Source organism: Ptiloglossa arizonensis, chromosome 2, assembly GCF_051014685.1.
Source record: "Ptiloglossa arizonensis isolate GNS036 chromosome 2, iyPtiAriz1_principal, whole genome shotgun sequence".
NCBI lineage: Eukaryota > Metazoa > Arthropoda > Insecta > Hymenoptera > Colletidae > Ptiloglossa > Ptiloglossa arizonensis.
In genome coordinates, this window is record NC_135049.1 from 24516740 (window position 1) to 24539336 (window position 22597).

Sequence of the window (22597 nt, forward strand, 5' to 3'; positions counted from 1 at the left end):
ATTAATTCTAGACTGCGCGCAGCGGGCCAGAATTCATTGCGACAAAACTAATTGTCCATTGATTTCGAACGGAACATCGTTAAATCTGCGCGATACAAAATTTTTTTAGTCACGATGCGAAGTCATTGAATTCTTCAATATATCGTCGGGGACCTAACAAACGATACTATTTGTACGAATTGTTAGGTTCAGTTTTTTTTTTCTTTTTTTTTTTTTTGGATCATATCGATAACAAAAGAAAAGAGAAAAATTAAGAGAATTATCAAATATTTTCTTACTTGCGTATTTCACTTGGAACGAGCGCCGTATTTAGTTGTTAGTTTGAAGTATAATTTAACAAAAATTACGTTACCGTTCGACCGTGAAACACCGGATTGTAAATTGACAATAACGTCTTCGGTCTCTATTTTCACAGATACGTCAGTGTCTCCGTTTGAGAAACACATGATGCAACAATTACGACCGAAATACTTGTTAATTTATCGATGCGACGGTACAAACGAAAGAAAGCGACGGAAACAGTCCGTCGTACAGAAATATTAATGAAATCGTTCGTTGGACGCGTACGTACATTTACGAATTTACGCATTTTAACGAATTTTGATTGTGTAACACAAAGTAAATTATCCGAACTATTCTGCTTCGTTCTCGCGTATATTCACAGACATACGTTCGGTACTAGCTAAATACAAGAATAAATATTTAGTCGTTCGAGTGTTTGAAATAACGAAAAATGTTTAAGAAAATAATGAATAAAGACAGTTATTTAAAACACACGGAGGATATAGAGCCAAATTCACGAAAGAATAGATTTATTATTGACGATGTGGACGAGTTTCTGTGCAAATAATCGCACATAAAATTCCGCGCATTGTTAATAGCGTCTAAAATATTTTTCACAACGAATGTTTCGACGATTTGGATTCTTCCGTTAGGTTCTTAAAATTTTACCAAGTGTTCCGTGACTTTTGCGCAGGGATGTACGTGTTTAGCATTGTGTCGACTGCACCTATGCGATTATTAGCGACGATGATTTAATGCCTCAAGGCGGACGCGGATCGAATGGTAACGTTGAAACGTCGTTCGTTCGTAAAAACATTATTAACCCCGATGAAAAATGTTATCTTTTAAATTTCTCTCGCGTCGAGCACTCCGATTTCTCTTCCCGTTGAAATCGATCGATCATTTTCCGTCTCCTTATGAAATTCTGGCCCGTTTCACGGATCAGACCGAGCTTACGAATTGGTCAATAACGTTCACTTCTACCCTACTTTTCCATATTTAAGTAAGTCCTCGATATTCGTTCGAACCGCAACGTAAAAAGTAAAAAGATTCGATGATTCGTCAACGTGCTTGTCACTTTACAATATCACCAACCACGGTAACGTTATTTAAAACTTCACAACCGTCGTGTTCCAATCTCTGCGAACAGAGAAACATTACAAATCTACAACTCCGGAGATCGTGTTCAAACTAACACTAAAACTACCGATCGTGAACGTATTATCTCTATTTGTACACCAGACGGTATAAATATTTTCAAAAAAAAAAAAAGATAAATTGTTACAATATATACAAATATAATACTCACTGTACACGACTCTTTGTTTCTATTATATAATTGGACTCGTCGAATAAAGAACAATAATAATGATAATAATAATCGTTAAAAGTAGCGTCGTTGGTAATCGATTTTCGAAAAGAGATTGGGGAACGGGTCGAATTGACCACTTTGCTAGTTTCGGCGTTAAAGAGTTGAACGATTGGTCTCGTTTCAGAGCGTAGGGATCATCCAGCAGCGATGCACGGGAGCCGGTTCTCGTAAAACCGAAACTGTGTTTGGCGAATTGCAGCGACTCGGAACTGGTCGGTAATCGCTGTCGGCACCGAGGATGGCGAGGAGCAGCGGCACTGCAAACGCATACCGGCGATGCACCGATTGCACCGTCGTCGTTCATCGCGATGCCGCTGTCGCAGTCCGTAGTACGTCCCCTCGCGAATTACGATCGATCGGAATCGGGTACGGTAGGAACGGCAACGGCACTGGTACCTCTGGCAACACCAGCTACGCTACCAATTTCGATCAGGGAGAGGGCACGGCCGATTAGAGTCGCCTCTTTCTATATAACTGCCGAGTAGCACGTGATTCACGTAAGTCCGAATCATTGATTTTTCGACACGCGCGCAAATCTATGTATGTATGTATGTAGGTGTGTGTATATATATATATATACATATATGTCTACGTACGTATATTTATTTATTTATTTTTGTTCACCTTCGATTGACGGACGTAGGAATCGGATTGAAAGGTTTTTCACTGAAACTTTTAGCATTGTCCGATCGATAGACTATCCTTGACTTTAATTTAAGGTTACTTTGTTTTTAATGTACATTGTTCGTGTACGGAAAATATAGAATCTGTAATTTGAAAGAGTGTGATATGGATTAGTTGGCGAGGGTTATTTTTTTGCTTTGCTTTAGGGTACATTGTTCCGTGTACAAAAATACTAGAATTTGTAATTTGGAAAGATATGATACGGATATGTAGAGTGTCTCGTGTGTAGAAGAGTATTTGTTTTTTTTTTTTGTTTGTTCTCAACGACGGAAAAAATATTGATTCGAACGGTTTTTAAGATAAATTTTGTTCGAGTATTGTTTACTTTTTAACTTTCTAGGGTCACGGGTATTGTATGCGTTGTTGCGCACGTTATAATGTTTTATGGAGTTGGACTAATGGTCCAATGGGTATATCAAGAAATGAAGATGGACAGCTGTTGATTGTCCTCGAGACAACTAATGAGCTGTTTGGTAGTTCGACGCGAGATTTCAAAGAGATGCGATGTTTTTTATTGGCTAATTTATTCATCCTATTATGTCGCGTTATGGTCGAAGTAACGCGCGTCTATTTATTTATTCTTGTTCACCTTCGATGACGGACACGGAATTCGAACGGGAAGGTATTCGTTGAAACTTTTGTAATCGTCTATTCTGATCAGTTGAGTTTCCACTGCTATTAAATCGATTCACTTCGTTTTATTATATATCGTACGTGTACGAAACATCAGAATCGTCCATTTTTAATCTGGAAGATTATTACACGAATATACGGTGTGTCTCAACCCAGGGAAGCTTAGTTTCGATATTTTATAATATTATTATTGGGTTGTACGGAAAGTCATTTCGTTTTCCAAAATGGAGAATGTATAATTTAGTAAAATGTTTATACACTCTAAAAAAATCGTGTTCCAATGGTATTATCCTTGGAAATATTGCAAGGATTTGCGAAAAAAACGCCCGAATGCTAGCTGTCGTTAGTTTATGCGACCTGAGCGGTGACCAACTCTTTTTAAAGATTTTTAATCCGAATTTCACTTTAATCCTTCGCTTCTTCGATGTAGATGTCTGTTATACAGGGTGAGTCACGAAACTCGCGCGAGAATCGATCAATTCTTATAATATCGTATCTGGAAAGAATATACGATATCTTCGAGTTTACAGAGTTGATAAAACGAAACAAAAATATATTGATTGAACGTAGATACATCGTTTATCGTTTACAAGATATTGTTTTTCTTTTTTCTTTTTTTTTTTTTTTTTTTTTTTTTCAATTCTTTCAATCGTCGAATCGATATCGTTACGACATCGATTCTAATCGCGAAGAATGATTTTTACCATTGAGCGGATAACGAATTGTATTAGGGAAAAATATCGACGATGTTAAGTATTAATTTTCACGAAGGTGTCGCGAAAATGTCGTCGTCGAATGGATCGGACTTCAGTCAGTTTTATATCGGTTTTGTAATTAGATACTGGAAGCCCCTCGGTAATTCGGATTCTACGAAACGTGCACGCGTGTCAATTCGATGACACAAGTTAGCGTGATCCGATAATTAACTGTCGATAAAATCATCGTGTTGCATCGATACGGAGAATACTGTTCACGCTTTAATACGTCAATTATCCAGAAACATTAGAAACGTTGATCGTCAAAATTCGATAATATATTTTAACGAAGAGCACAATTTTCCAAGAGAAAAACGATAAAATTCTCAAAGATTTGGAAAATTGTAAAATCGTCCAACACTTGGAAAATTGTAAAATCGTCGAACACTTGGAAGATTGTGAAATCGTCGAACACTTGGAAGATTGTAAAATCGTCGAGCACTTGGAAAATTCATCGAAAGAAATATCGCAATCAGCAAAGATCTGTCCCCATGGATAAACAAACGTCTTGTTTTGCTTTTCCAGTTTCTGGAATCATTCTCCGCGCTAAACAATCAAGTACGTAACAATCGCATAATTTCCTCGAATTAACTGTTATCGTGCACGTTCATCGATTACACCGTATCGATCGTACTACACCTGCTCAGAATTCGTTGAAAATATTGCGAAAGTTTTAAACACGAAACTCTCGCCACCCGATACGGATAATCGGGTACATAGATTCATGAGTTGGTTATATTATGTGCAACGAAATAAAAAAATACACCGATATCGAAGACGAATCGTACAATTTGCGTAGAGAATTCGATCGATGATTTCAATCGGAGAGCGATTTCGATCGCACGACCGTAATTCGTTCCGAAACAACGAAAGATCGATACTATACTTTGTCAATTTTCGCCGATCTCGCGAGGAAACGAATAACAAGAGGGTTCGATTATGGCAAGATGGGATCGCACGTGAAACGAAGTCAGAATTATGCAACAGTTTTGCCGGATATGGTGATGTAACATTGAGAAAAAAAAGTGTGCAACGAATGTTTTATCGCGTAATTGCGTCGTGGTTGATAATTGTACGCGAGTAGCGTTCGGGAAATTACTCGACCTCAAAGAGATTACAAAGAGATTCGTGTTCATTGTGAACGCGGAAAACTTGCGATCGATTCCACGACTTCTCGCAGAATTGAAGATTCTCTTCGAAATCTTTCATTATTGTTACTATTTTTTTTCTTCTTTTCTTTTTTTTTTTTTATATTTTTGTTTCGTTATCGCAAAACAAGTCGGAAAGCAACGGCGCAATTTTTTCATCCGAACTCTCGTTTTCCAGGAAAACTGCTTTGAAAATGGTTGCGCGCTGGTGCATCGACGGAACAGGCTCAGTGGTTCTCACGCTCCGTCGAGTACGCGCAACGGATTTTCACAGTCAGTTTTTCACGAAAAGGGAGCGTCGTACGAGAAAAATCTATCCCGCGGTTTCGACTTATTCTCGGACGAGGAACCGTTTCTCGTTCGTTTCGAATCGGAACGAGTCGAAGCTTTCGAAAGAAGGAAAAAAAAAAGAATTGAAAAAAGAAACAAACGAAACCCTAGCCACTTTCCCGTAAACAGGATTAACCATTTCCATGTCCCTCGATATCACCGATCTGGTTAATACGGTGCATCGATTTCGAAGAATCGATTTAATTGAATTCGTTTCACCGACTTGGTATTCGGCGAGTAAAATCGTTCGTTCCTCTGTAAAAAAAAAAAAAAAAAAAATTAAGCTTCTTAATGGTGAAAACGATACGTGCTCGACGGACTTAAAAGCACCTAAAGCCTTTCCAACTCGTTTGGAAAACTTCGATCGACCGTACCCGTCCGAATCGAATTTCTTTGAAATTTTAACGCGACGTCCGTTCGAAACATCGAGGTTCTATATTCTTTTTCTTCCAAGCGTTAGAAGAAAAAAAAATAAAGGTTGTGGATTATTTTTACCGATTCGAAGATGAAATACGCGAGAAAAGGTGTTGAATGTTCTTTATGAAAGATAGATCGCTCATTCACGCCATCCCTCGTCTCTTTACCACCCTTCCTCCACACGTTTCACGCTTCTCTCGCTCGATATCGTACAACGAACCAGGTCCACACACTATCGGTTTTTTTGTTTCGTAGGCCACGATAGAGAACTATGGCTAGGACCTTGACATATTCCACCGGCATATTGCTCGCTTTTACACGCGCGAACGCTCAAATAGCGCAAACGACGAATTATCGACCACATCGCGACTGTTTCTCGTCGAATTGGACGTCAGTGGCCCGCCACTTCTCCTCGGACAAAGAAGTTATGGTCGAGGGTGGCTCGTTTCTTCTGTATAATAATTTTCACGAACGCTCGAGGAGTCCACCTGATGGATATTACCGTCTCGACCCACGTCGTTATTATTGTTCTTGGCGAAAAATATTTGGAATAGAAGTCGAATGGTTTCGCGAAGGTTGCGTCGCAATGTTGGTTTTTTTTTTATTTACAGGTGGACGTCCAGAGAATGTTTCTTTGATGGAATCGTTTGTCAATGCAGATATTTTTTACGAGAAAGCATATTTTAGCAATAATATGAAAAATCATTGGTTCGGGAGATATCTTGATTCGATTATCGCTGAGAAATTGTATTCAAAGGCCACGATACGACGAAACGATTTTACCAATTACCGATTGTGATCAAATATCGTCCGTTGCGTTACACAATGTAAGAGAATTGTTATTTTATCGATTACGAAAATGTCACGATACAAATAGTCCTCGAACCTTTTCCGCAAACGAAACATTAATAAGAGAGCGACGGTTTCGTAGCGAAACTCGAATGTCTTTTAAATTAATAATCTTGCGGAGAATGTCGAACTGCATCGATCGACGCGTTAGAAAATATCTATTGAAAAAGAAAAAAAAAGAAAATCGACGCGAGTTCTTTGTGTCTTCGTTCACGATAAACGAATAACGTCGAAATAATCCCTCCTCGAAACCATTCTACTTCCGTAACAGTGACGCGAATCGAGATGATAACATCGGATGAAACACCTTGTACATTGTATATTCATAAACGTGTCCGTAACGTGGCACCTGTATCGTGTATGCAGTTTAAGAAATTACGCACATCGTTGATGACAATCGTAAAAACGCGTCGTTCCGATTTTTCGATTGGAAATAATTTCACGTGCCACGTTAATCGTACGAATCTTTCATCGACGATCGACGATCGGAACGATAACGAGATATTTTCTAATTTTTCGAAGATTATTAATATTTTTTGCTAAGAAAACCGATCGAGACACCCCGTATATACAATTTACTTCTTAGCTTCGTTTTAATATATTCGCTTTCAATGTACCACAACTGTCTATCCGCAATTCAGAGAAGTACAATACGAATGTACAAGGTGTCTCGAATGAAAAAGACCACTCGAAAACTTCCTTCCTTCTTAACGACACGATTTGAACGCTTTTGGAGGAATTTCGCGATAGAAAAATTTCGTACGGAAAAACCGGTAGCAATTTAGTCCATCTCGACCGTGATGATTTTTTTACGTAATCGGTCGACCGATACGAATCAATCGTCGACGATCAACGATCGACACCGGATAACCGGATCCCCTGAACTGGAGATTTGTCAAAACGTAGGAAAAAGTAACAATTCCAACGGTTTGGCTCCAATCAGGATGTTACGTTAGAGGGTGCACTCCCAAACTTGGCACACACTAACGGGTCACCGCGTTAGTTATGAAACAACACGTGCACTTGAACCAACACGTTGTATTGATTGCGACGAAGCGATCGTCGCGGAGCTGTCGTTCGTTACATGCGCCTGTATTTCGCGAAACGGAATTGCTTTCGTCTCTTTTTCCCCAATTGATCCGTCATGGTTCGTTTCTATTGCAGACACCGAGAGGACGAGTGCATCTCGCGGAATGGATTCGTGCGGGGTCTACTTGTCTCAGCTGCGAGCGATGCTCGTGAGGAATCTCCTCTTGAAGAAACGTGAGAAACGGAAGACTACGGCGGTATGTAGAAATTTTTATCGTCGTTTTCTACGCGAGAAAAATCCATCGAAATATTAGATACGTATCGATTCTGAGTCGCGAGTCACCCTTTCATTTTTTTTCCCTTCGATTTTACCGAATGGAATTTCGTAAAAAATTGTGCAAACTTGCCAGAGAATCGAGAAAACGTCTCGTGAGATTTTAGTTAAATATCTTGCAAAATTTCCCAAAGTATTGGAAGCGATGCTTGGCAATTTTAACGAAATTTGACGTGCTTCTAGGTGCACGTGTACGATAATCGTAACCGGATTATTGTTGTGAAAAAAATAAGGGTAGATTCGAGCAGTGTAGCTCGAAACCAACAGTAACTATGGTACTCGACACTTATTGTTAGTTATTTATATATTTTATGAGAAATAAATTAATGCGAAATTGTATCAGCCGAGGTATCTGTTACTTTCTAACGTACTTTCGGTATATTGTGGTATTCTTGTAGTAAATTTAAGTTTGACACTAGATCGATTGACGCGAGGTGCGTCGTAAATTGTAGTTTTCGTGAAAAATATACGTTTTTAAAGTACATTGTACGGTACAGCGGCCGATGTCTGAAAATTTTGTACTTGTATTAGAACAGGAACAGCAGACCCCATAATCTTTAGAGACCGAGGCACTGAATACCTGTGACATAGATGCAAGTACAGGAGACTGGTAATATTTTGGCGCGAGATGTTAGTGCTATAATATACACTTACGTTTTCATTGTCTCTACGACGAATTCCACACAAATTCTCACGCTTCCTACCAAGTCGCAATTATAGTTGCTTGGAACGCTCCACTACTCGAGTATATTAGACTGATAAATTTTTTCAAACTTTACACGTTTCTTTTTTTTTTTGCGCAAGTGGCTGTTTATTTGCAGCCATAATTCCGGTTACAATCGTTGTACACGTGGAGCTACAAGGCTGCCAAATTTTATTAAATTCGTCGAGGACTGGTACTGACATTCCTCTTGTCAGTTTCCGATTTCGAAATTGAGTAGCCAAGAACCGAAATTATTTTCTTGTATTTCTTGAAAATATAAATTAACGCGTACACACGTTGCTCGATAGATATTTGCAGAAATGTAGCTTCTTTGTGCGCGCATACGTGTTCAATTGAAAAACTGTACATTTGCATATTAAAGGAACATCACTTGGCTATGAATATAAGATGAAACTCGTACGTCGTAAATATTCTTTAGAAACCTAAAACGAAACTACGAACCGCTTTTTCTCGAGGAAACATTTGGATCGTTTGTCGAATGTCTCTTCCGGTGATCAATTAACCGTTCGTTTTATAGACGAATAACAAGGGTCTTCCATTATCGAGTTTTATTCGTTCTTTCGAAGCAGGTGACGAGCAGACATTTTGAAAAATCAGAGTGACAGAATATCCGAATCGAGATACAATTATTATTTTCGATTCAAATTCCACTTAATCGCTTACTGTATCGACGAGGAAAAAATTATTTATTTGAAAAGTTGAAGAAACTAATTTTGACTTTTCAGATCGGACATTTCCTTGTTCCTCGATTTCTCTATTCGAATTAATTAAATTTCATGCACGTGAAAAACGTATATTGAATTTCGAATAAATTTCAAACCAAATATCTACTCGATGAAATGCTTTTTACTTTATTTGCTACACAAGAAGCGCACAAAAATGATACTTATCGTACGCTGAAAATACAAATCTTATCGCTACGTACGATGATGGTACTTTCGTCGTAAGTGACCTAATCCATCAGTATGCAAACTTTCGAGCGAATTCGCGACCCAAAAGGTCTTGCACTCTCCCGGTTGGAGATCCTCCTCTTCGTTGCGTCCTCGAAAGTTTCGTCGTCGCGCTCGAATCGTTCCATTTTGGTTTCCAACGAACGAAGAAATACGGAGCAATGTCTCCTCGATAATAAATGGAGAACGCTTCAGAAGAGATCGTACCCGCGTATCGGTACACACGTATTTTTATTCCGCTTTATGTCACCGCAGAGGTTTAACAATTTTATGGTAGAAGGCATCTTACTCGAGTAACTCGCGTTGTGGGAGGGGAAGGGGTGGGGAGAAAGGAGAAGAAAGAGGAAGAGGTTGAGATAGAAGAGGGGGGATGAACTAAGTATAGACGCGAATACTTATTTTATGTATAAATCGATTTTCTCTGCTTCTAACGAGCTATATTTAGGTTTGCGTTTCCCCTTTCCTCCCCCGCGCCCTTTCGTCGACCCTTTATCCCCGCAAATTGACGCAGAGGTTTGACGAGCAGCGCTGAATTGTTGAAAATTTGATCATGGAAACGTGCTCCCCGAGAGACAGGTATTTTTCACGCTGGACATACATTGTTATGCTGAAACTTGACAAAAAAAAAAAGAAAAAAAAGAGAGAGACAAAAAGAAGAAAAAATGTATAAAAAAAAAAGGTCCCGCGAATTCCAGCGAAACTCTATTCCACGGACAACAAGAATTATATTCCATCGTTTGGACGTTTTTCAAAAATGATATTTTAACTCGTAACGCGATCTTCCCGATGGACGGGTAACGGAAACATTTTTCAAAGTAAAGATGTTTCCAGCGTTGCAGCTGATAAACGCGCCAAAAATATTAATCCTTGAGTCGAACCGATTACGAGAAAGCTCACGGTCGGTTGGCCGAGGAGGAGCTTGCGCGAATTTCGATCGAACGATACTCACCGCGACGGGGACGTGGTTGTTCTCGTAACGCGACTGAAATCGCTCGAGTGCACAACAATGGAATGTTTTAACGTCTAAACGGATGCCTGAACTCCCCGTTGAGTAGCCACAGAATAAACATCCCAAGAGATAGGAAGCGTTAGTATTTTATAAACCAACATCGGCGCCGTTGAAAGCCACGACGAGGTACGAGTTCCTGGAAATAGCAACAAAATCGGTACTCGTCGCCTAGAGGAGGGAACGTGTTTGCAACGTGCACTTAACGATAAATCGAAAGATTCCGTCGACGATATTGGAAATTATTCAAAGACGGTGGGGGAGACTGTGTAACTATTTAACCCGGAACTCGAACGCGTTTCGCTTTCAAAGTGCGTACTTTCCTTCGAAAGTTTCGAACGAAATTTACAAGTATTGCATCGAACCGATGGAAAGGAAATGAAAAATTGACAAAAATACACGGTAGACGAGATACACGTCACCGGTGACTAATAATATCCGTGTAAACGATAAATACGTTACACTTTTACAACCGTGTGGCATTTAAAGGTTAAATCACGAGATAAGCTTCTCAAGGTGTAGTCCCAAGTATTTTACAAGTAAATGTCGAAGCTCTTAGAACGGGAGCAAACGAACTATGAATTATCCGTTTCAATATCGACGGACGCGTCCCCGGAAGAAAACGGTAATAGTTGTCGCGACTCGTCCAATTGGAGACGTATCAAAATTATTGCTACGTAAGACCGATCGGAACAACAATGCGATACTCGTAGCCAGAGAACGAAGTTTATCTTGCGCGCAAATATTCTCCAAACTAGAGCGAATATTGGCGTCGTCGGGTTCTAAAAAAGACACGTAGCCACCCGCAAGTGCCAGAGAAATTACGTACCCGGGGAACAACGATGATTGTCGTATTTCTACGCGCTCGTGAGCTTCCTGGGAGAACCTGTTCGAATATAGAACGAAGCGTTCTTGCGCGCGAACGGACGACCGATTTCGAAGCTGAAGAGGCACGTAAGACGAATCGAGTGTGTATTGGACGGGAGAGAGGAAAGAAAAGAAGAGAAAAAAAAAGAAAAAGGAAAAAAAATAATAATAACACGCGTTCAAATAACGACAAAGCTGGAGAAGGAAGAAAAGAAAAATGTACGCGCTCGACGCCGTCCCAGCGAGGCCCGCGATTTGAATTCAAGCAACGACGATCGCGAGACTTCGGTGAAGAAAAGAGCGAAACAGGGACGAAAGGAGAGAGTTCGTGGATAGTTTTCCACGAATGGCGACGAAGTGACTGCGTTTCGCGGACTGCCACGTCTGCCAACCGTGAGGGCGTCTTGCCAATTCGTTTTCGGGCGGGTGTTTTTGCGTTTCGCTTTGTGCCAACTGGGCCAAGGGTCGACAGGGTGAAGAGAACTTTTCTGTTTTCTCCGACTTCGCCCTCTGATTTTTTTTTCTTCTTCTTCTTCGCCCCCCTCTCTCTTCTTCTTCCGCTTCTTCTTTGTTTCCGTTGCCCGGTTTCGATCCGTAACGCCGGACTCTCGTCGCCGTTGGTCCGCTCGAGCGTGGATAATCATCGTGGTAGGAAGATTCGCGGAGGCTGCACGCGATCATCGCGAACCGTCACTTACGACTGGTGGGTCTTAAAATAAATTTCGATCGCGGGGACTCGTAATTTTGGCGCCGATTACACGGCGCCTCATCTTCCATCTCGAGGAGGCAAGATCTCGAGGAACACCTTTCCGTGAACCAGTTCCGCGTTCCAACGTCCACGGGGATCGAAGATTTCGTTTGTAACACCATTGAACGGAGATCAGGAACTATGGAAGTATCTAAACTTTGGTATCTACCATTGTTAAGAAGTTTCACTCGGAGTGACTACTTCCAGGCGCTGGTTCCGCGCTGTAATGTACACGGGGACCGAAGATTTCGCTTGTAACCCCATCGAACGAAGATCAGAAACTATGGAAGTAGATACTTTGGTATCTACCACTGTTATGGTGTTCCATTCGAAATAACCAGTCCTCTCGATGCATTCGAATCGTCGAGTCCGAGTACAGAGCACCCTTGACAATTGCAAGAAATCTTTACTCTTGGATCATCATTTTCGCTGCTGGAGTTCAACGAACAATTCGAGTGTATCGCCATTGCGATCGAAACCCTGCCCGCCTACGTAGATGCAGAAAATTCCCGTGGAAACAAAAGAAGGCTACTTCTGGTCTTGTTTCCCCCGTGTACGATCGGTGAAATCGTGTCTAATCGGACGGATCGAATGTAAATAAGATTGTTTACACACTCCAGTGTCACGAGTTTATTCTTTCGCGAGATACAATCGAAAGCCATTTGCGTTCCTTCCTGGATGAAAACGAATTCCATAAGAGAACTAACTAACGCAGAAAGAATTCTTATCGTCGACCGTCCAAAATTCTCCATTAGTAAACAATTCTATTCTCCTCGTATATTTAAAAAAAATCAACGGTAAACAATAACAAATTCCCGAATCAATGACCGACCGATACCTTCGACTTCTTCTTAAGGAAGACAACAACGAGACTCTTGTCCTCGCGTAAACAATTCCACTCAATCGAAGGCAAGAGGGAGACTCGAAAAACATCGGGGGAGGTTATTTTTTACGCGAGATCTTCTGCTTCTCCTTCCCCTTGAAAATGGCGGGATCGATGACGTTGGTCGGTCCGTTGTTCCACATCGAAGTGGAGACGGTCTCGACGGGCTCGACAGTGGAGGGCAATAGGTGTGGACCGACGAGAAAGTATACTTGCTCGACCCACGTGGGTAGAGAGACACCAGCCACGCAGGACTGCCATAACGGTAGACCAAGATGGACGAGCATCATGCGAAAGTACACGGTGAAACTGTCCGCCATGTGGTACCATCGGTCCGCCTCCTCTCGATGCAACCAGATGCTCGTCGACGATTCTTGCTCCGGTTTCCCGCGGTACACCAGGTAGACCTTCGCTTTGCCACTCTCCGGGAAACACCGAGCGATCTCGAACATCTTGCAGCCACGGGAATCCCCGCACGGATGGGGGATGATCGCGTTCTCGAGGCCGGTCGCGCATCCGTGTTCCGGCTCCGATCTCGCTGGTGGAGGATCCGTTTCCTGTTTCGAGGAGTCGGTTCGTGGCTCCCCGGCGTTGTAACGTTTCAGATAAGCGAGACCACCGATCTCCATGCGACCCACCGAGAATTCTTCGCCTGCGGAACAACCGAGCACAGTTCGCACAAACGGTGTGGTGTGCGTCTCTCGAAATAGAAAATATATAATACTTAACGCGGAAAATTTCCTGCAACTGTTCAAACATTTCCGTACGTTTTTCTCGGTAAGTTTTTAACTTCTACACGGGAATGAAACAAAGCCGGCGATTCTCGAGAGCAGAACCAAGCGAGGGGGTAACGCGGTGAATGAAAATCTTCAACGTGGAAAAATTTCGGGATAAGAACAAATACGCTGTTTGAACACAGATCTACGGAACGTTTCGTTGGAAAATTATGGAAAAATACGAAACTCGAAGAATATCACGATCCGTTCGCGGTCGAGCTGCGCTTCGCTACTCGTAACTCTTCGACGCGATAAATAACACTTTGCCCGAGCAATTCGCGCGATCACCAATTACGTAAAATCATCGGGTCAGGTGTACTACGATGATGTGTTTTAAGAACGACTTCGTTATCGATTCGTTAGCACGTTGTATTTTCGTTACGACTGTCTCGTGAAGTATCCGCGAGTCCGTTTTCGACCGATACTTTTCTCTCGTTTCCGTGGAAAGAACGATCGCGTACAGTTCCCGCGAAGAAGTTCGCGTTTCGTGTGCAACGACTTGGCGTTAATTTTTTTCGCTACTTCTTTTCTCCTTTTCTCTATCGGTTTCTCGTCAGTAGCGTAAAATTTGCGAGCGAACCGTTCGATTACTTCCACGTCGCGCGGTATACGTTCCTTCGCGGATCGACAATGGAAAATGAAAAACTTTCGGGAAGCTCGTTGCCCCCGGTGCGGAAAGAAGAAAGACAGAACGAGAGTATTGATTTCCCGGTGTTCGAAACGTTACGAAACGGTAGCTACGAGCGATCGTTATTAATTACGGATTAATAATTAGCGACGAGTTCCAAGAAACAGAAACGTCGAGAGAAACAACGCGAGATCGGGGCTGGGTGGAGAGGGTGTAAACGAACGTAGGTGAAACATCTCTGGTTGAGGGGGGGAGGGGGATCCTGGAAACGGATGGATGAATCTCGTAATGGGTTACCTGCTATCTCGAGGTTCCACAGAAGCAGAAAGCCGTCGATCGAGGCGTAGAAGTTGCGAACATCCTCCGGGAGCAGACAGCAATGCCTTTGCTCCCAGTTGGTGATGGCCGTGCACTCACATCCGTTTCTCCTCTCCACTCGTACGTTTTTCACGTACGGTATGCTCTCGAGTACCTTCACCACGCCCAACGTGAGATTCTCGTAGAAGGAATCCTCGGTAACGACGTCCACGAAGAAGGACATTCTGCCGCGACGAGAGCCGAGAGATCTTGGGCTAACTCTGAGAGAAAGAAAATTCGGAGAAAGAGACAACTCGTCGAGTCAAAAGCAGTTTCGATGCACCAGCCAACGATTAAAGATCTCTATTATTGAATCCAGACCTACCGGTGTTCCGTTTATTTACGATTTTGTTAAAATTAGTCCACTTTGCAACCTTCCCCCAACAATCTTTACTATTATCGTCGAATACCAAAATTAACCGTAAGCTCTCTAAGTTGAAGGAAAAGAAACTCGTCGAGTGAAAAGCAGTTTCGATGCACCAGCCAACAATTAAAGATCTCTATCGTCGAATGATAATTGACTCAACTATTCCGAGTTCGTGACTAATCCAGATCTATTAATGCTCCGTCTATCTACAATTTTCTTAAAATTAGTCCACTTTGCACCTTCCCCTAACAATCTTTACCATTAACTATCTCGCCGACGACACAGGTCAACCGTGATCTCTCTAAGTTGAAAAAAAGAGAAACTCGTCGAGTCGATGGCGTCTCGATGCACCAGCCATGGAAACAACGATCCTCGTTGTCGAGTATCTCGTACGTAAACGCGAGTTATTTATCGGTGCTCCGTCTATCTACGATCGTTTCGTAAAAATCGGTCCACTTGGTGCTGGTGAGGTTTCCAGTTTCGTCTTCGAGTCCACCGTTACGAATTTTTCCCGTTTTCCAATCGCCTCTACCCCTCGGTGATTTTTTTTCACCCTCGTTATCCCGACGTGACTCTCGACGGATCCTCCCGAGCTTCGCGGCAAAATCGCCTCTGATATTCGGTGAATTGAGGGCAGGTCGGCCCTGATAGCTGAATGGTCCGGTTGTTGATCGCCATGGTGACCGAATATCAAACCGAGGCACACCGTGTCTACTTTTCAGCGTTCGCCGACGAGGGTCGTCGTATCGAACGCTTGCGCGCAAGCAACGGTGGTTCGCTTGCACGACAGGTGTGGGAGAGGGTGCAGGTGGGCTAATTATTATGCACGCACGGGGGAATTTCTTTTCAGCTCTGGCCCTGCCATTTCGAATTGGAATAATTATATATAATTTTACAGCGTGCATTATTAACTATCAATTGAGGGCAGCAACGTAGGAGTCGGGTTAGGGTCTCGGGGTTGCAAGCTTATGCCAGATCCGGGGCTAAAAATGTCTCCTCCTTTATTTCGTTCGTTACCCCACGCTGTGTCGTCTATTATTTCCTATCCGGCGTCTTTCCTCTCGGTTTCAGTGTCGTCGAGCCTTCTAACCCCCTTCTTCGTGCCTTAGTTGGAGTATAACTTTTTTTTTCCATGCGGCTTACACACAACCAATACACACCTATGCGAAGGTGTACACGAATTCTTTCCATGCGTCTTATAGACAACCAATACACACCTATACGAAGGTGTACACGAATTTTTTCCATGCGTCTTATAGACAACCAATACACACCTACACGAAGGTGTATCGGAGGAAGGATGCATTGAATTCGTTGCTTTTAAAAATACTTAACGCCCTTGAATAATCCTTAGAAATGTCTATTGCATAATTCGACGATGGATTTACGATCCCATCGGTGTACCCGTTCACAGGAGATTTTCCTGCCCCTTTGTACCCTAGGCGTTCCGATTGTAACAAAGGTTTGGTGTTTAATAAAGATTTGGTGTTTCCTTGGTTATAGTAAGTGCAGATTGAGAATATTGGAGGAAAGATACATTGAATTCGTTGCTTTTAAAAATACTTAACGCCCTTGAATAATCCTTAGAAATGTCTATTGCATAATTCGACGATGGATTCACGATCCCTTCGGTGTACCTGTTCACAGGAGATTTTCCTGCCCCTTTGCACCCTAGGCGTTCTGATTGTAGTAAAGGTCTTACCACCGAATCCGAATTATCCCGCAATGACAACGCAGAGACAAGAGAGTGGCATTTTCGAGACGTTCAACGCTTTCAAGAACAACACGGTGGCCGTTGTTCCTAACTCGACAGAAACTTTGGTAAGTATCACCAGGTCTGGTTGATAGATCTAATAACGTTCGTCGCTTGTTGCATCGCAACCAATATTAACACTTTACGTTCGAAAGGCGGCTCTGGGTCGCGGTAGAATTAAGTGCAACTTGCGTCGTATCGCACCGTGGAAATATTGTCGAAGTTTGCATACGAATTCGAAATGTAAAGATACATCGAGTATCGAAGTAAAAAAAATTACATTCATAATTATACGTAATTTTCGCTTAAAGAAATTTCGTTGTGTAGTAGAATCTTCGAGTGCAAAGGATCAATCTTTGAGCGTCTTCTCGTTTAACTATACACTCGAGGTCTTTGATCGAAACGTGTCCTAAACGCATAGAACTCGTGTTTGTAATTTTATAGAATAACGAGAGAATTAAGGAAACAGAGGAGCGTTCAATCGGGTCTATTATAATGTCCAATATGTAATAATACCTATCGCAATGATAAAAAAAATTGGCGTTGAAAATGAAAAAAAAACCGAATCGAGATTGAGTTGTACCTTCGAATTATTTGACATTATATTTTTAAACATTATTCGATGTATAATTTCGATAACGAGCCAAAATAGAGCGGACAAGAACATTTAATTAAGATTTAAGAAGCACTCGTATCGGTTCTGTAACGTTTCCCCCCTCTTTCAGAACTTTTTATACTCGATGAACGGCCTGTGGTTGTCAATGTGGGATTCACCCGGCAAACTTCCCCTCAATTTTATGGTGTTCGCCACGAAGGATGATCTGCAAGCAGCGTATTGGAGAGACCCGTACAGCGTACCCATAGCAGTGATCTTCGAGGACTCTCAGCCTATATCTCAACGTCTTGTGTAAGATAAATCGATCCTATTGTATAATCTGGACCGGAATTTCTCACGTGGATTAAGCTACGTATTTGTATGCTTTCTAGGTACGAGATAAGAACTAATCCTTCGTACACGAATCCACCTTCGCCGACCGAATTGTATTCCGCCCCAGTTACTTGTCGAAAGGACACGAGCCACTGGATGGGTGGCGTATTGTCGATAGAAACCGGTGGATCATGCCCTGTGAACAATTACTTGCACTCCGGTTTCCTGGCGTTGCAATTGATAATGGATATTACAAAGATAAGAGTACGTCCTGAATATTTCATTTCACCGGGAGACCAATTTAACATCCACGAATGCACGATGCTGATGTAATTGTGTATGATTGGCAATTTGTAGCTAGACACGGGAAACACTGACGTAACCGTACCGAATGTTAAACTCGAGATGTTCCCAAAGGAAGCTTTCACCGCAGGTAAATATTTAAGATGTTTGACGAATAATGCTGTCTCGTTCGTTTCCGCGTGGTTGAATAATAAATATCGTCTATCCAATGTTAGAATAAAGATAATAGACTAACCGTTATAGAAGAAAATAAGGTAGTCCAGTTTGGTAATTAAATGTACATTTAAAGAATATTTTTATTATCAATATCTGAACACATTTATAAAAATACTTTTCATTTAGATTGGATGCTGGCATTTAGGGTCGTCATACCTCTCTTTATGGTCCTGGCTCTTTCGCAATTCGTCACTTACCTACTGATCCTAATAGTCGGTGAAAAGGAGAAAAAGATCAAGGAAGGAATGAAGATAATGGGCCTGAAAGATTCCATCTTCTGGTAGGTCTCAGTTTACGGATTCCATTCTGTTTCAAAGAAACACGACACATATCGTTTAACGATATACGTATTTCGTACGAGGCCGTCGATGGCAAAATTTGCAATAGACGTCACCGAATTTACTACAAACAATTGAGAAATAATTTCGTGTCTCGTTTCAGGTTGTCATGGTTCATTATCTACAGCGTTTTTGTCTTGTTGCTATCCGCTGTTGGCGTAATACTACTTTTTACACTGCAGATGTTTCAGCACACGCACTTTCTACCAATATTCCTTTTAGTAGTGCTCTATAGTTTCTCCATAATCATGTTTGCTTTCATGATAACGCCTTTCTTCGACAAGTCACGGGTAAGCGTTTCAATCGACGCTTCCTCGCGCCGTTATCGTTGTAAATATTAACCGTAACTCCATTTTCCAGACCGCCGGTGTACTCGGCAACTTTTCAGTAACGATATTAAGCTTAATGTACTTTATCCAAGTCTTTGTGAACGACTCTAGTTCAATCTCGTTCTGGGTAGTCTCTCTCCTCAGTCCAACAGGCGTTGCCTTGGCAATGGATAAGGTTTGTATCCAATTTACGAAATTTTGTATTATTAATATTGGAATATCGATACTCAAAGGTAACAAAATTTCACGAAATTCTACCAATAAAACAAGCTTTACGTGTTACAAGCTTACGCCTTTTTTCCAGGCTCTTGTGTTAGATTTACAAGGAGAGGGTGTTAACTTTGACAATCTTTGGTCAGGCCCAGGTATACCGTTTGGAGGGAGTCTCATCATGATGACTTTAGACATATTTCTATACGCCTGTTTAGCCTACTATTTCGACTCCGTCATACCGAGTACGTTCCTCAAAACTGTTTTCGTTGTTCGATGTATACCTTAAATTATTAATAGACAAAGATAAATTAGATATTAAATAAATGTTTATCCTAGGCGAGTATGGAATAAAAAGAACTCCCTTGTTTTGCTTCACGCCCAGATTTTGGTGTCAGAGGAAGGCTCCACGGGTGGGTTTAATGTATAACGATAATTAGTATCGAATGTATAAGAAAATGGGAAAAATCTTGTTCACAGTCATATTTACAGGTCCCGTCCTCGAACGGCGAGTCGAACTCCTTCATACCTGGCGAGGAGACCAATCGCGACATTGAACCAGTGGTGCGAGAGATGAAAGGACGTGAAGCCATTAGAATAGTCGATCTGTACAAGTCGTATCAGAAATGTCGCAAGCCAGAGATTAAGGCTGTAAATGGCATCAATTTGACGATCTACGAGGGACAAATTACAGCGATACTCGGGCACAATGGAGCTGGAAAAACGAGTCTCTTTAACATACTCACCGGCCTGACTGCACCTACCGCCGGCACTGCCTTAATTTTCGGTTACGATGTCAGGGATTCCAATGACATGCAAATGATCAGAAGTATGACCGGCGTTTGTCCACAACACGATATCCTCTTCGATCTTCTGACGCCCCGAGAACACCTTGAATTTTTCGCTGCTGTACGGGGCATTCCAAAGTCAATGATCGAACACGAGGTACGTTCTCGAGTAATTGTTAAATAAAATTATTGACAGAATTGTTCTACGTTTATTTTCAGGTGAACAAAACTTTGAAGGACATCGATTTGATCGAGAAAGCGGATACTTTCGCAAAATATTTAAGCGGCGGTCAGAAAAGAAAATTGTCCGTGGGTATCGCCATTATTGGCGATCCAAAGATCATTATCCTCGATGAACCCACCGCCGGGGTAGATCCTTACTCCAGGAGACAGATGTGGTCCTTTTTACAATCCAGACGCCATGGAAAAGTAATTTTATTAACAACACATTTTATGGATGAAGCGGACATACTGGCGGACAGAAAAGCGGTTATAAGCAAAGGAAAGTTAAGATGCTGTGGTAGTTCTCTGTTCTTGAAAAATAAATTTGGCATTGGATATCACTTAACGTAAGTTTGAAATAGATTACAGTATTTCCTGAGAGATGTTTGCGATATATTCGATTCAAGCTGGGCGAATCTCTCTTTCTCTCTCAAGGAAGTACTGTAAATATAATAATTTCTCAACGATGTGCGTTTTCTGTATATTTTTATATTTTGGCTTATTGTAAAAAATATCATACAGGTTAGTACTCGAGGGAAACGGAAGAGAGCATGCCATTTCCAGATTAGTAACTTCTCATGTATCAAAAGCAGAGAAAGCAAGGCGCCACGGTCGCGAACTGAGTTTTATTCTACCGCACAATTCTGTGGAGAGTTTCGCACCACTTTTCTCGGCTATAGAACATGAGATTAGAACACGATCAAGTCGATTGGGTATTAGCAGCTACGGAGTCTCTATGACTACACTGGAAGAAGTGTTTTTGCATCTAGAGAAAGACGAGGGCACTGAGTGCACAATGGATAATTTGTCCAAAAAAATGGTGCGTAATCGTGCACTAAGCAGATCATTATCATTGCAATCGAAAAGCACGTCCTATCAAAGCTTGCAGAACGAAGGTGTTACTGTCCAAAATGATGGTCAAGCGAAAGGCAAGTTCATTTTAACATGTACAAAGTATTATTAAGTTCTTCAATTTATTCAATTTTACTTCAGGTGCAGGAGGAGACTTACCAGACGGCGTTCATAGTGATAGAAACCCTCCTGTTCTCGGCCTCGGATTAGACCCTATAAAAATCCGGCCTAATTTCCTACAAACCCTATACGCTATGCTTCGCCTAAGGATACTCAGGCTCTTCAGGAACATTCAGTTATTGTACTTCACTATCGTTGCACCTCTTTTTCTAATAGTCCTTGGCCTCCATTTGAATAGTATTCAAACGGTTGAAATTAAAATGCAATCTCTCAGATTGAATACCGGTACGTCGTATCTTTCATGATTAAAACAACTGTTTCTTATATGTTCTGTATAAAATGACATCTGAAAACAGAATATTTTTTAATGTTAAAAACTAATCAGTTTCTTCCCGCTTTTGTAGACACGTACTGTAACGAGACCAAAATTTTATACGCGAACAATACCGATCACGATATCACTGATTTAATTGAGGGAATAAGTCAAGACGTGAAATACATTGAAGAATATTACGGGAATTTTGCGAACTTGTTGAAAATTGCACCACACATGGCTGTTTTCAATATTAACGAGTACGATCAACACAAAATCAACTTGACCATCGTTTATAACGATACTACGCAACATTCCCTACCGATTTTGATAAACCTTTTGTCCAACACCTATTATAGGTAAGAACAGTAATTCGAAAAAGTATTCTAAACTGAAATATTTATGCATAATATCCATTGTTTATGATTAGGATAACCTCGGACAAGAATCATTTGAAACCGATTGAAGTTAAGACACATCCTTTCCAGCAAACTTCTCAACCGCAGGAGTTCAATATTGGTACAGCTAGTTCTGCTGTGTTTATTGGAATGAATTTCGTACTGTTGCCAATAACTCTAGTTGTAGATATGGTCTACGATCGCGAAGTAAGATTTCTTTATCAGCGGTGAATTACAATATATGAACAGTTTGATTAATTTTCAACGTTATGTACCCTTAGATAAAAGCGAAGAATCAACTTCGTGTGAACGGTTTGTCATTTTCTATGTACTTTCTGACGTATTTCATCGTACTTGTCGGCCTGATCATGTTCATCTGTCTATGCATTCTTGGCATTATATTTCTCTTCGATGTGCCTTCACTTCAAGAAATACCAGCACTCATCACGCTCAGCGGTCTTTTGATGCTTTACTGTCCGTCGTCCATTCTCTTCTCAACGTGTTTGAGTTACATCTTTGACAAGATGGATTCTGCCCAGAGTATTTTGCCCAATATCGCAACTTTCTTTGGACTTATACCCTTTATACTAGTCACGATTCTTGACATGCTAGGTCTCAGTAAGTAGTAGTAATCGCTTCTTTAAGGACGAGACCTTTCTAAATTTATAAATTTTAAGTATTGAATAAT

At 41.3% G+C, this 22597-nt stretch overlaps 2 protein-coding genes across 3 annotated transcripts in view; one reads left to right on the plus strand and one right to left on the minus strand.

Moving 5' to 3' along the window:
* Nucleotides 1-22597, plus strand: part of LOC143143519 (cholesterol transporter ABCA5) — a 37138-nt gene that overhangs the window by 9124 nt on the left and 5417 nt on the right. The window contains exons 4-21 of the mRNA XM_076304824.1: nucleotides 1779-2151; nucleotides 7635-7756; nucleotides 16787-16960; nucleotides 17618-17799; nucleotides 17880-18084; nucleotides 18178-18253; nucleotides 18466-18619; nucleotides 18781-18967; nucleotides 19038-19181; nucleotides 19311-19461; nucleotides 19556-19629; nucleotides 19709-20161; nucleotides 20224-20573; nucleotides 20749-21155; nucleotides 21220-21483; nucleotides 21603-21870; nucleotides 21942-22116; nucleotides 22191-22527. Of these exons, the coding sequence (XP_076160939.1) occupies nucleotides 7664-7756; nucleotides 16787-16960; nucleotides 17618-17799; nucleotides 17880-18084; nucleotides 18178-18253; nucleotides 18466-18619; nucleotides 18781-18967; nucleotides 19038-19181; nucleotides 19311-19461; nucleotides 19556-19629; nucleotides 19709-20161; nucleotides 20224-20573; nucleotides 20749-21155; nucleotides 21220-21483; nucleotides 21603-21870; nucleotides 21942-22116; nucleotides 22191-22527 (3694 nt within the window). The 5' untranslated portion in view covers nucleotides 1779-2151; nucleotides 7635-7663. The remainder of the gene's footprint in view (nucleotides 1-1778; nucleotides 2152-7634; nucleotides 7757-16786; nucleotides 16961-17617; nucleotides 17800-17879; nucleotides 18085-18177; nucleotides 18254-18465; nucleotides 18620-18780; nucleotides 18968-19037; nucleotides 19182-19310; nucleotides 19462-19555; nucleotides 19630-19708; nucleotides 20162-20223; nucleotides 20574-20748; nucleotides 21156-21219; nucleotides 21484-21602; nucleotides 21871-21941; nucleotides 22117-22190; nucleotides 22528-22597) is intronic.
* Nucleotides 12563-15233, minus strand: LOC143143523 (tubulin polyglutamylase complex subunit 2). Of its 2 annotated transcripts, XM_076304835.1 has the most exons (3): nucleotides 15098-15233; nucleotides 14713-14993; nucleotides 12563-13663 (listed from the first exon to the last, which is right to left on the minus strand). In XM_076304835.1, exons 2-3 carry the CDS (start codon nucleotides 14954-14956, stop codon nucleotides 13071-13073), a joined length of 837 nt encoding a protein of 278 aa, XP_076160950.1. In that variant the 5' UTR covers nucleotides 14957-14993; nucleotides 15098-15233; the 3' UTR covers nucleotides 12563-13070. The 2 variants fall into 2 exon arrangements, with proteins under 2 accessions (XP_076160950.1, XP_076160949.1); XM_076304834.1 differs by lacking the exon at nucleotides 15098-15233 and having other exon boundaries at nucleotides 14713-15058.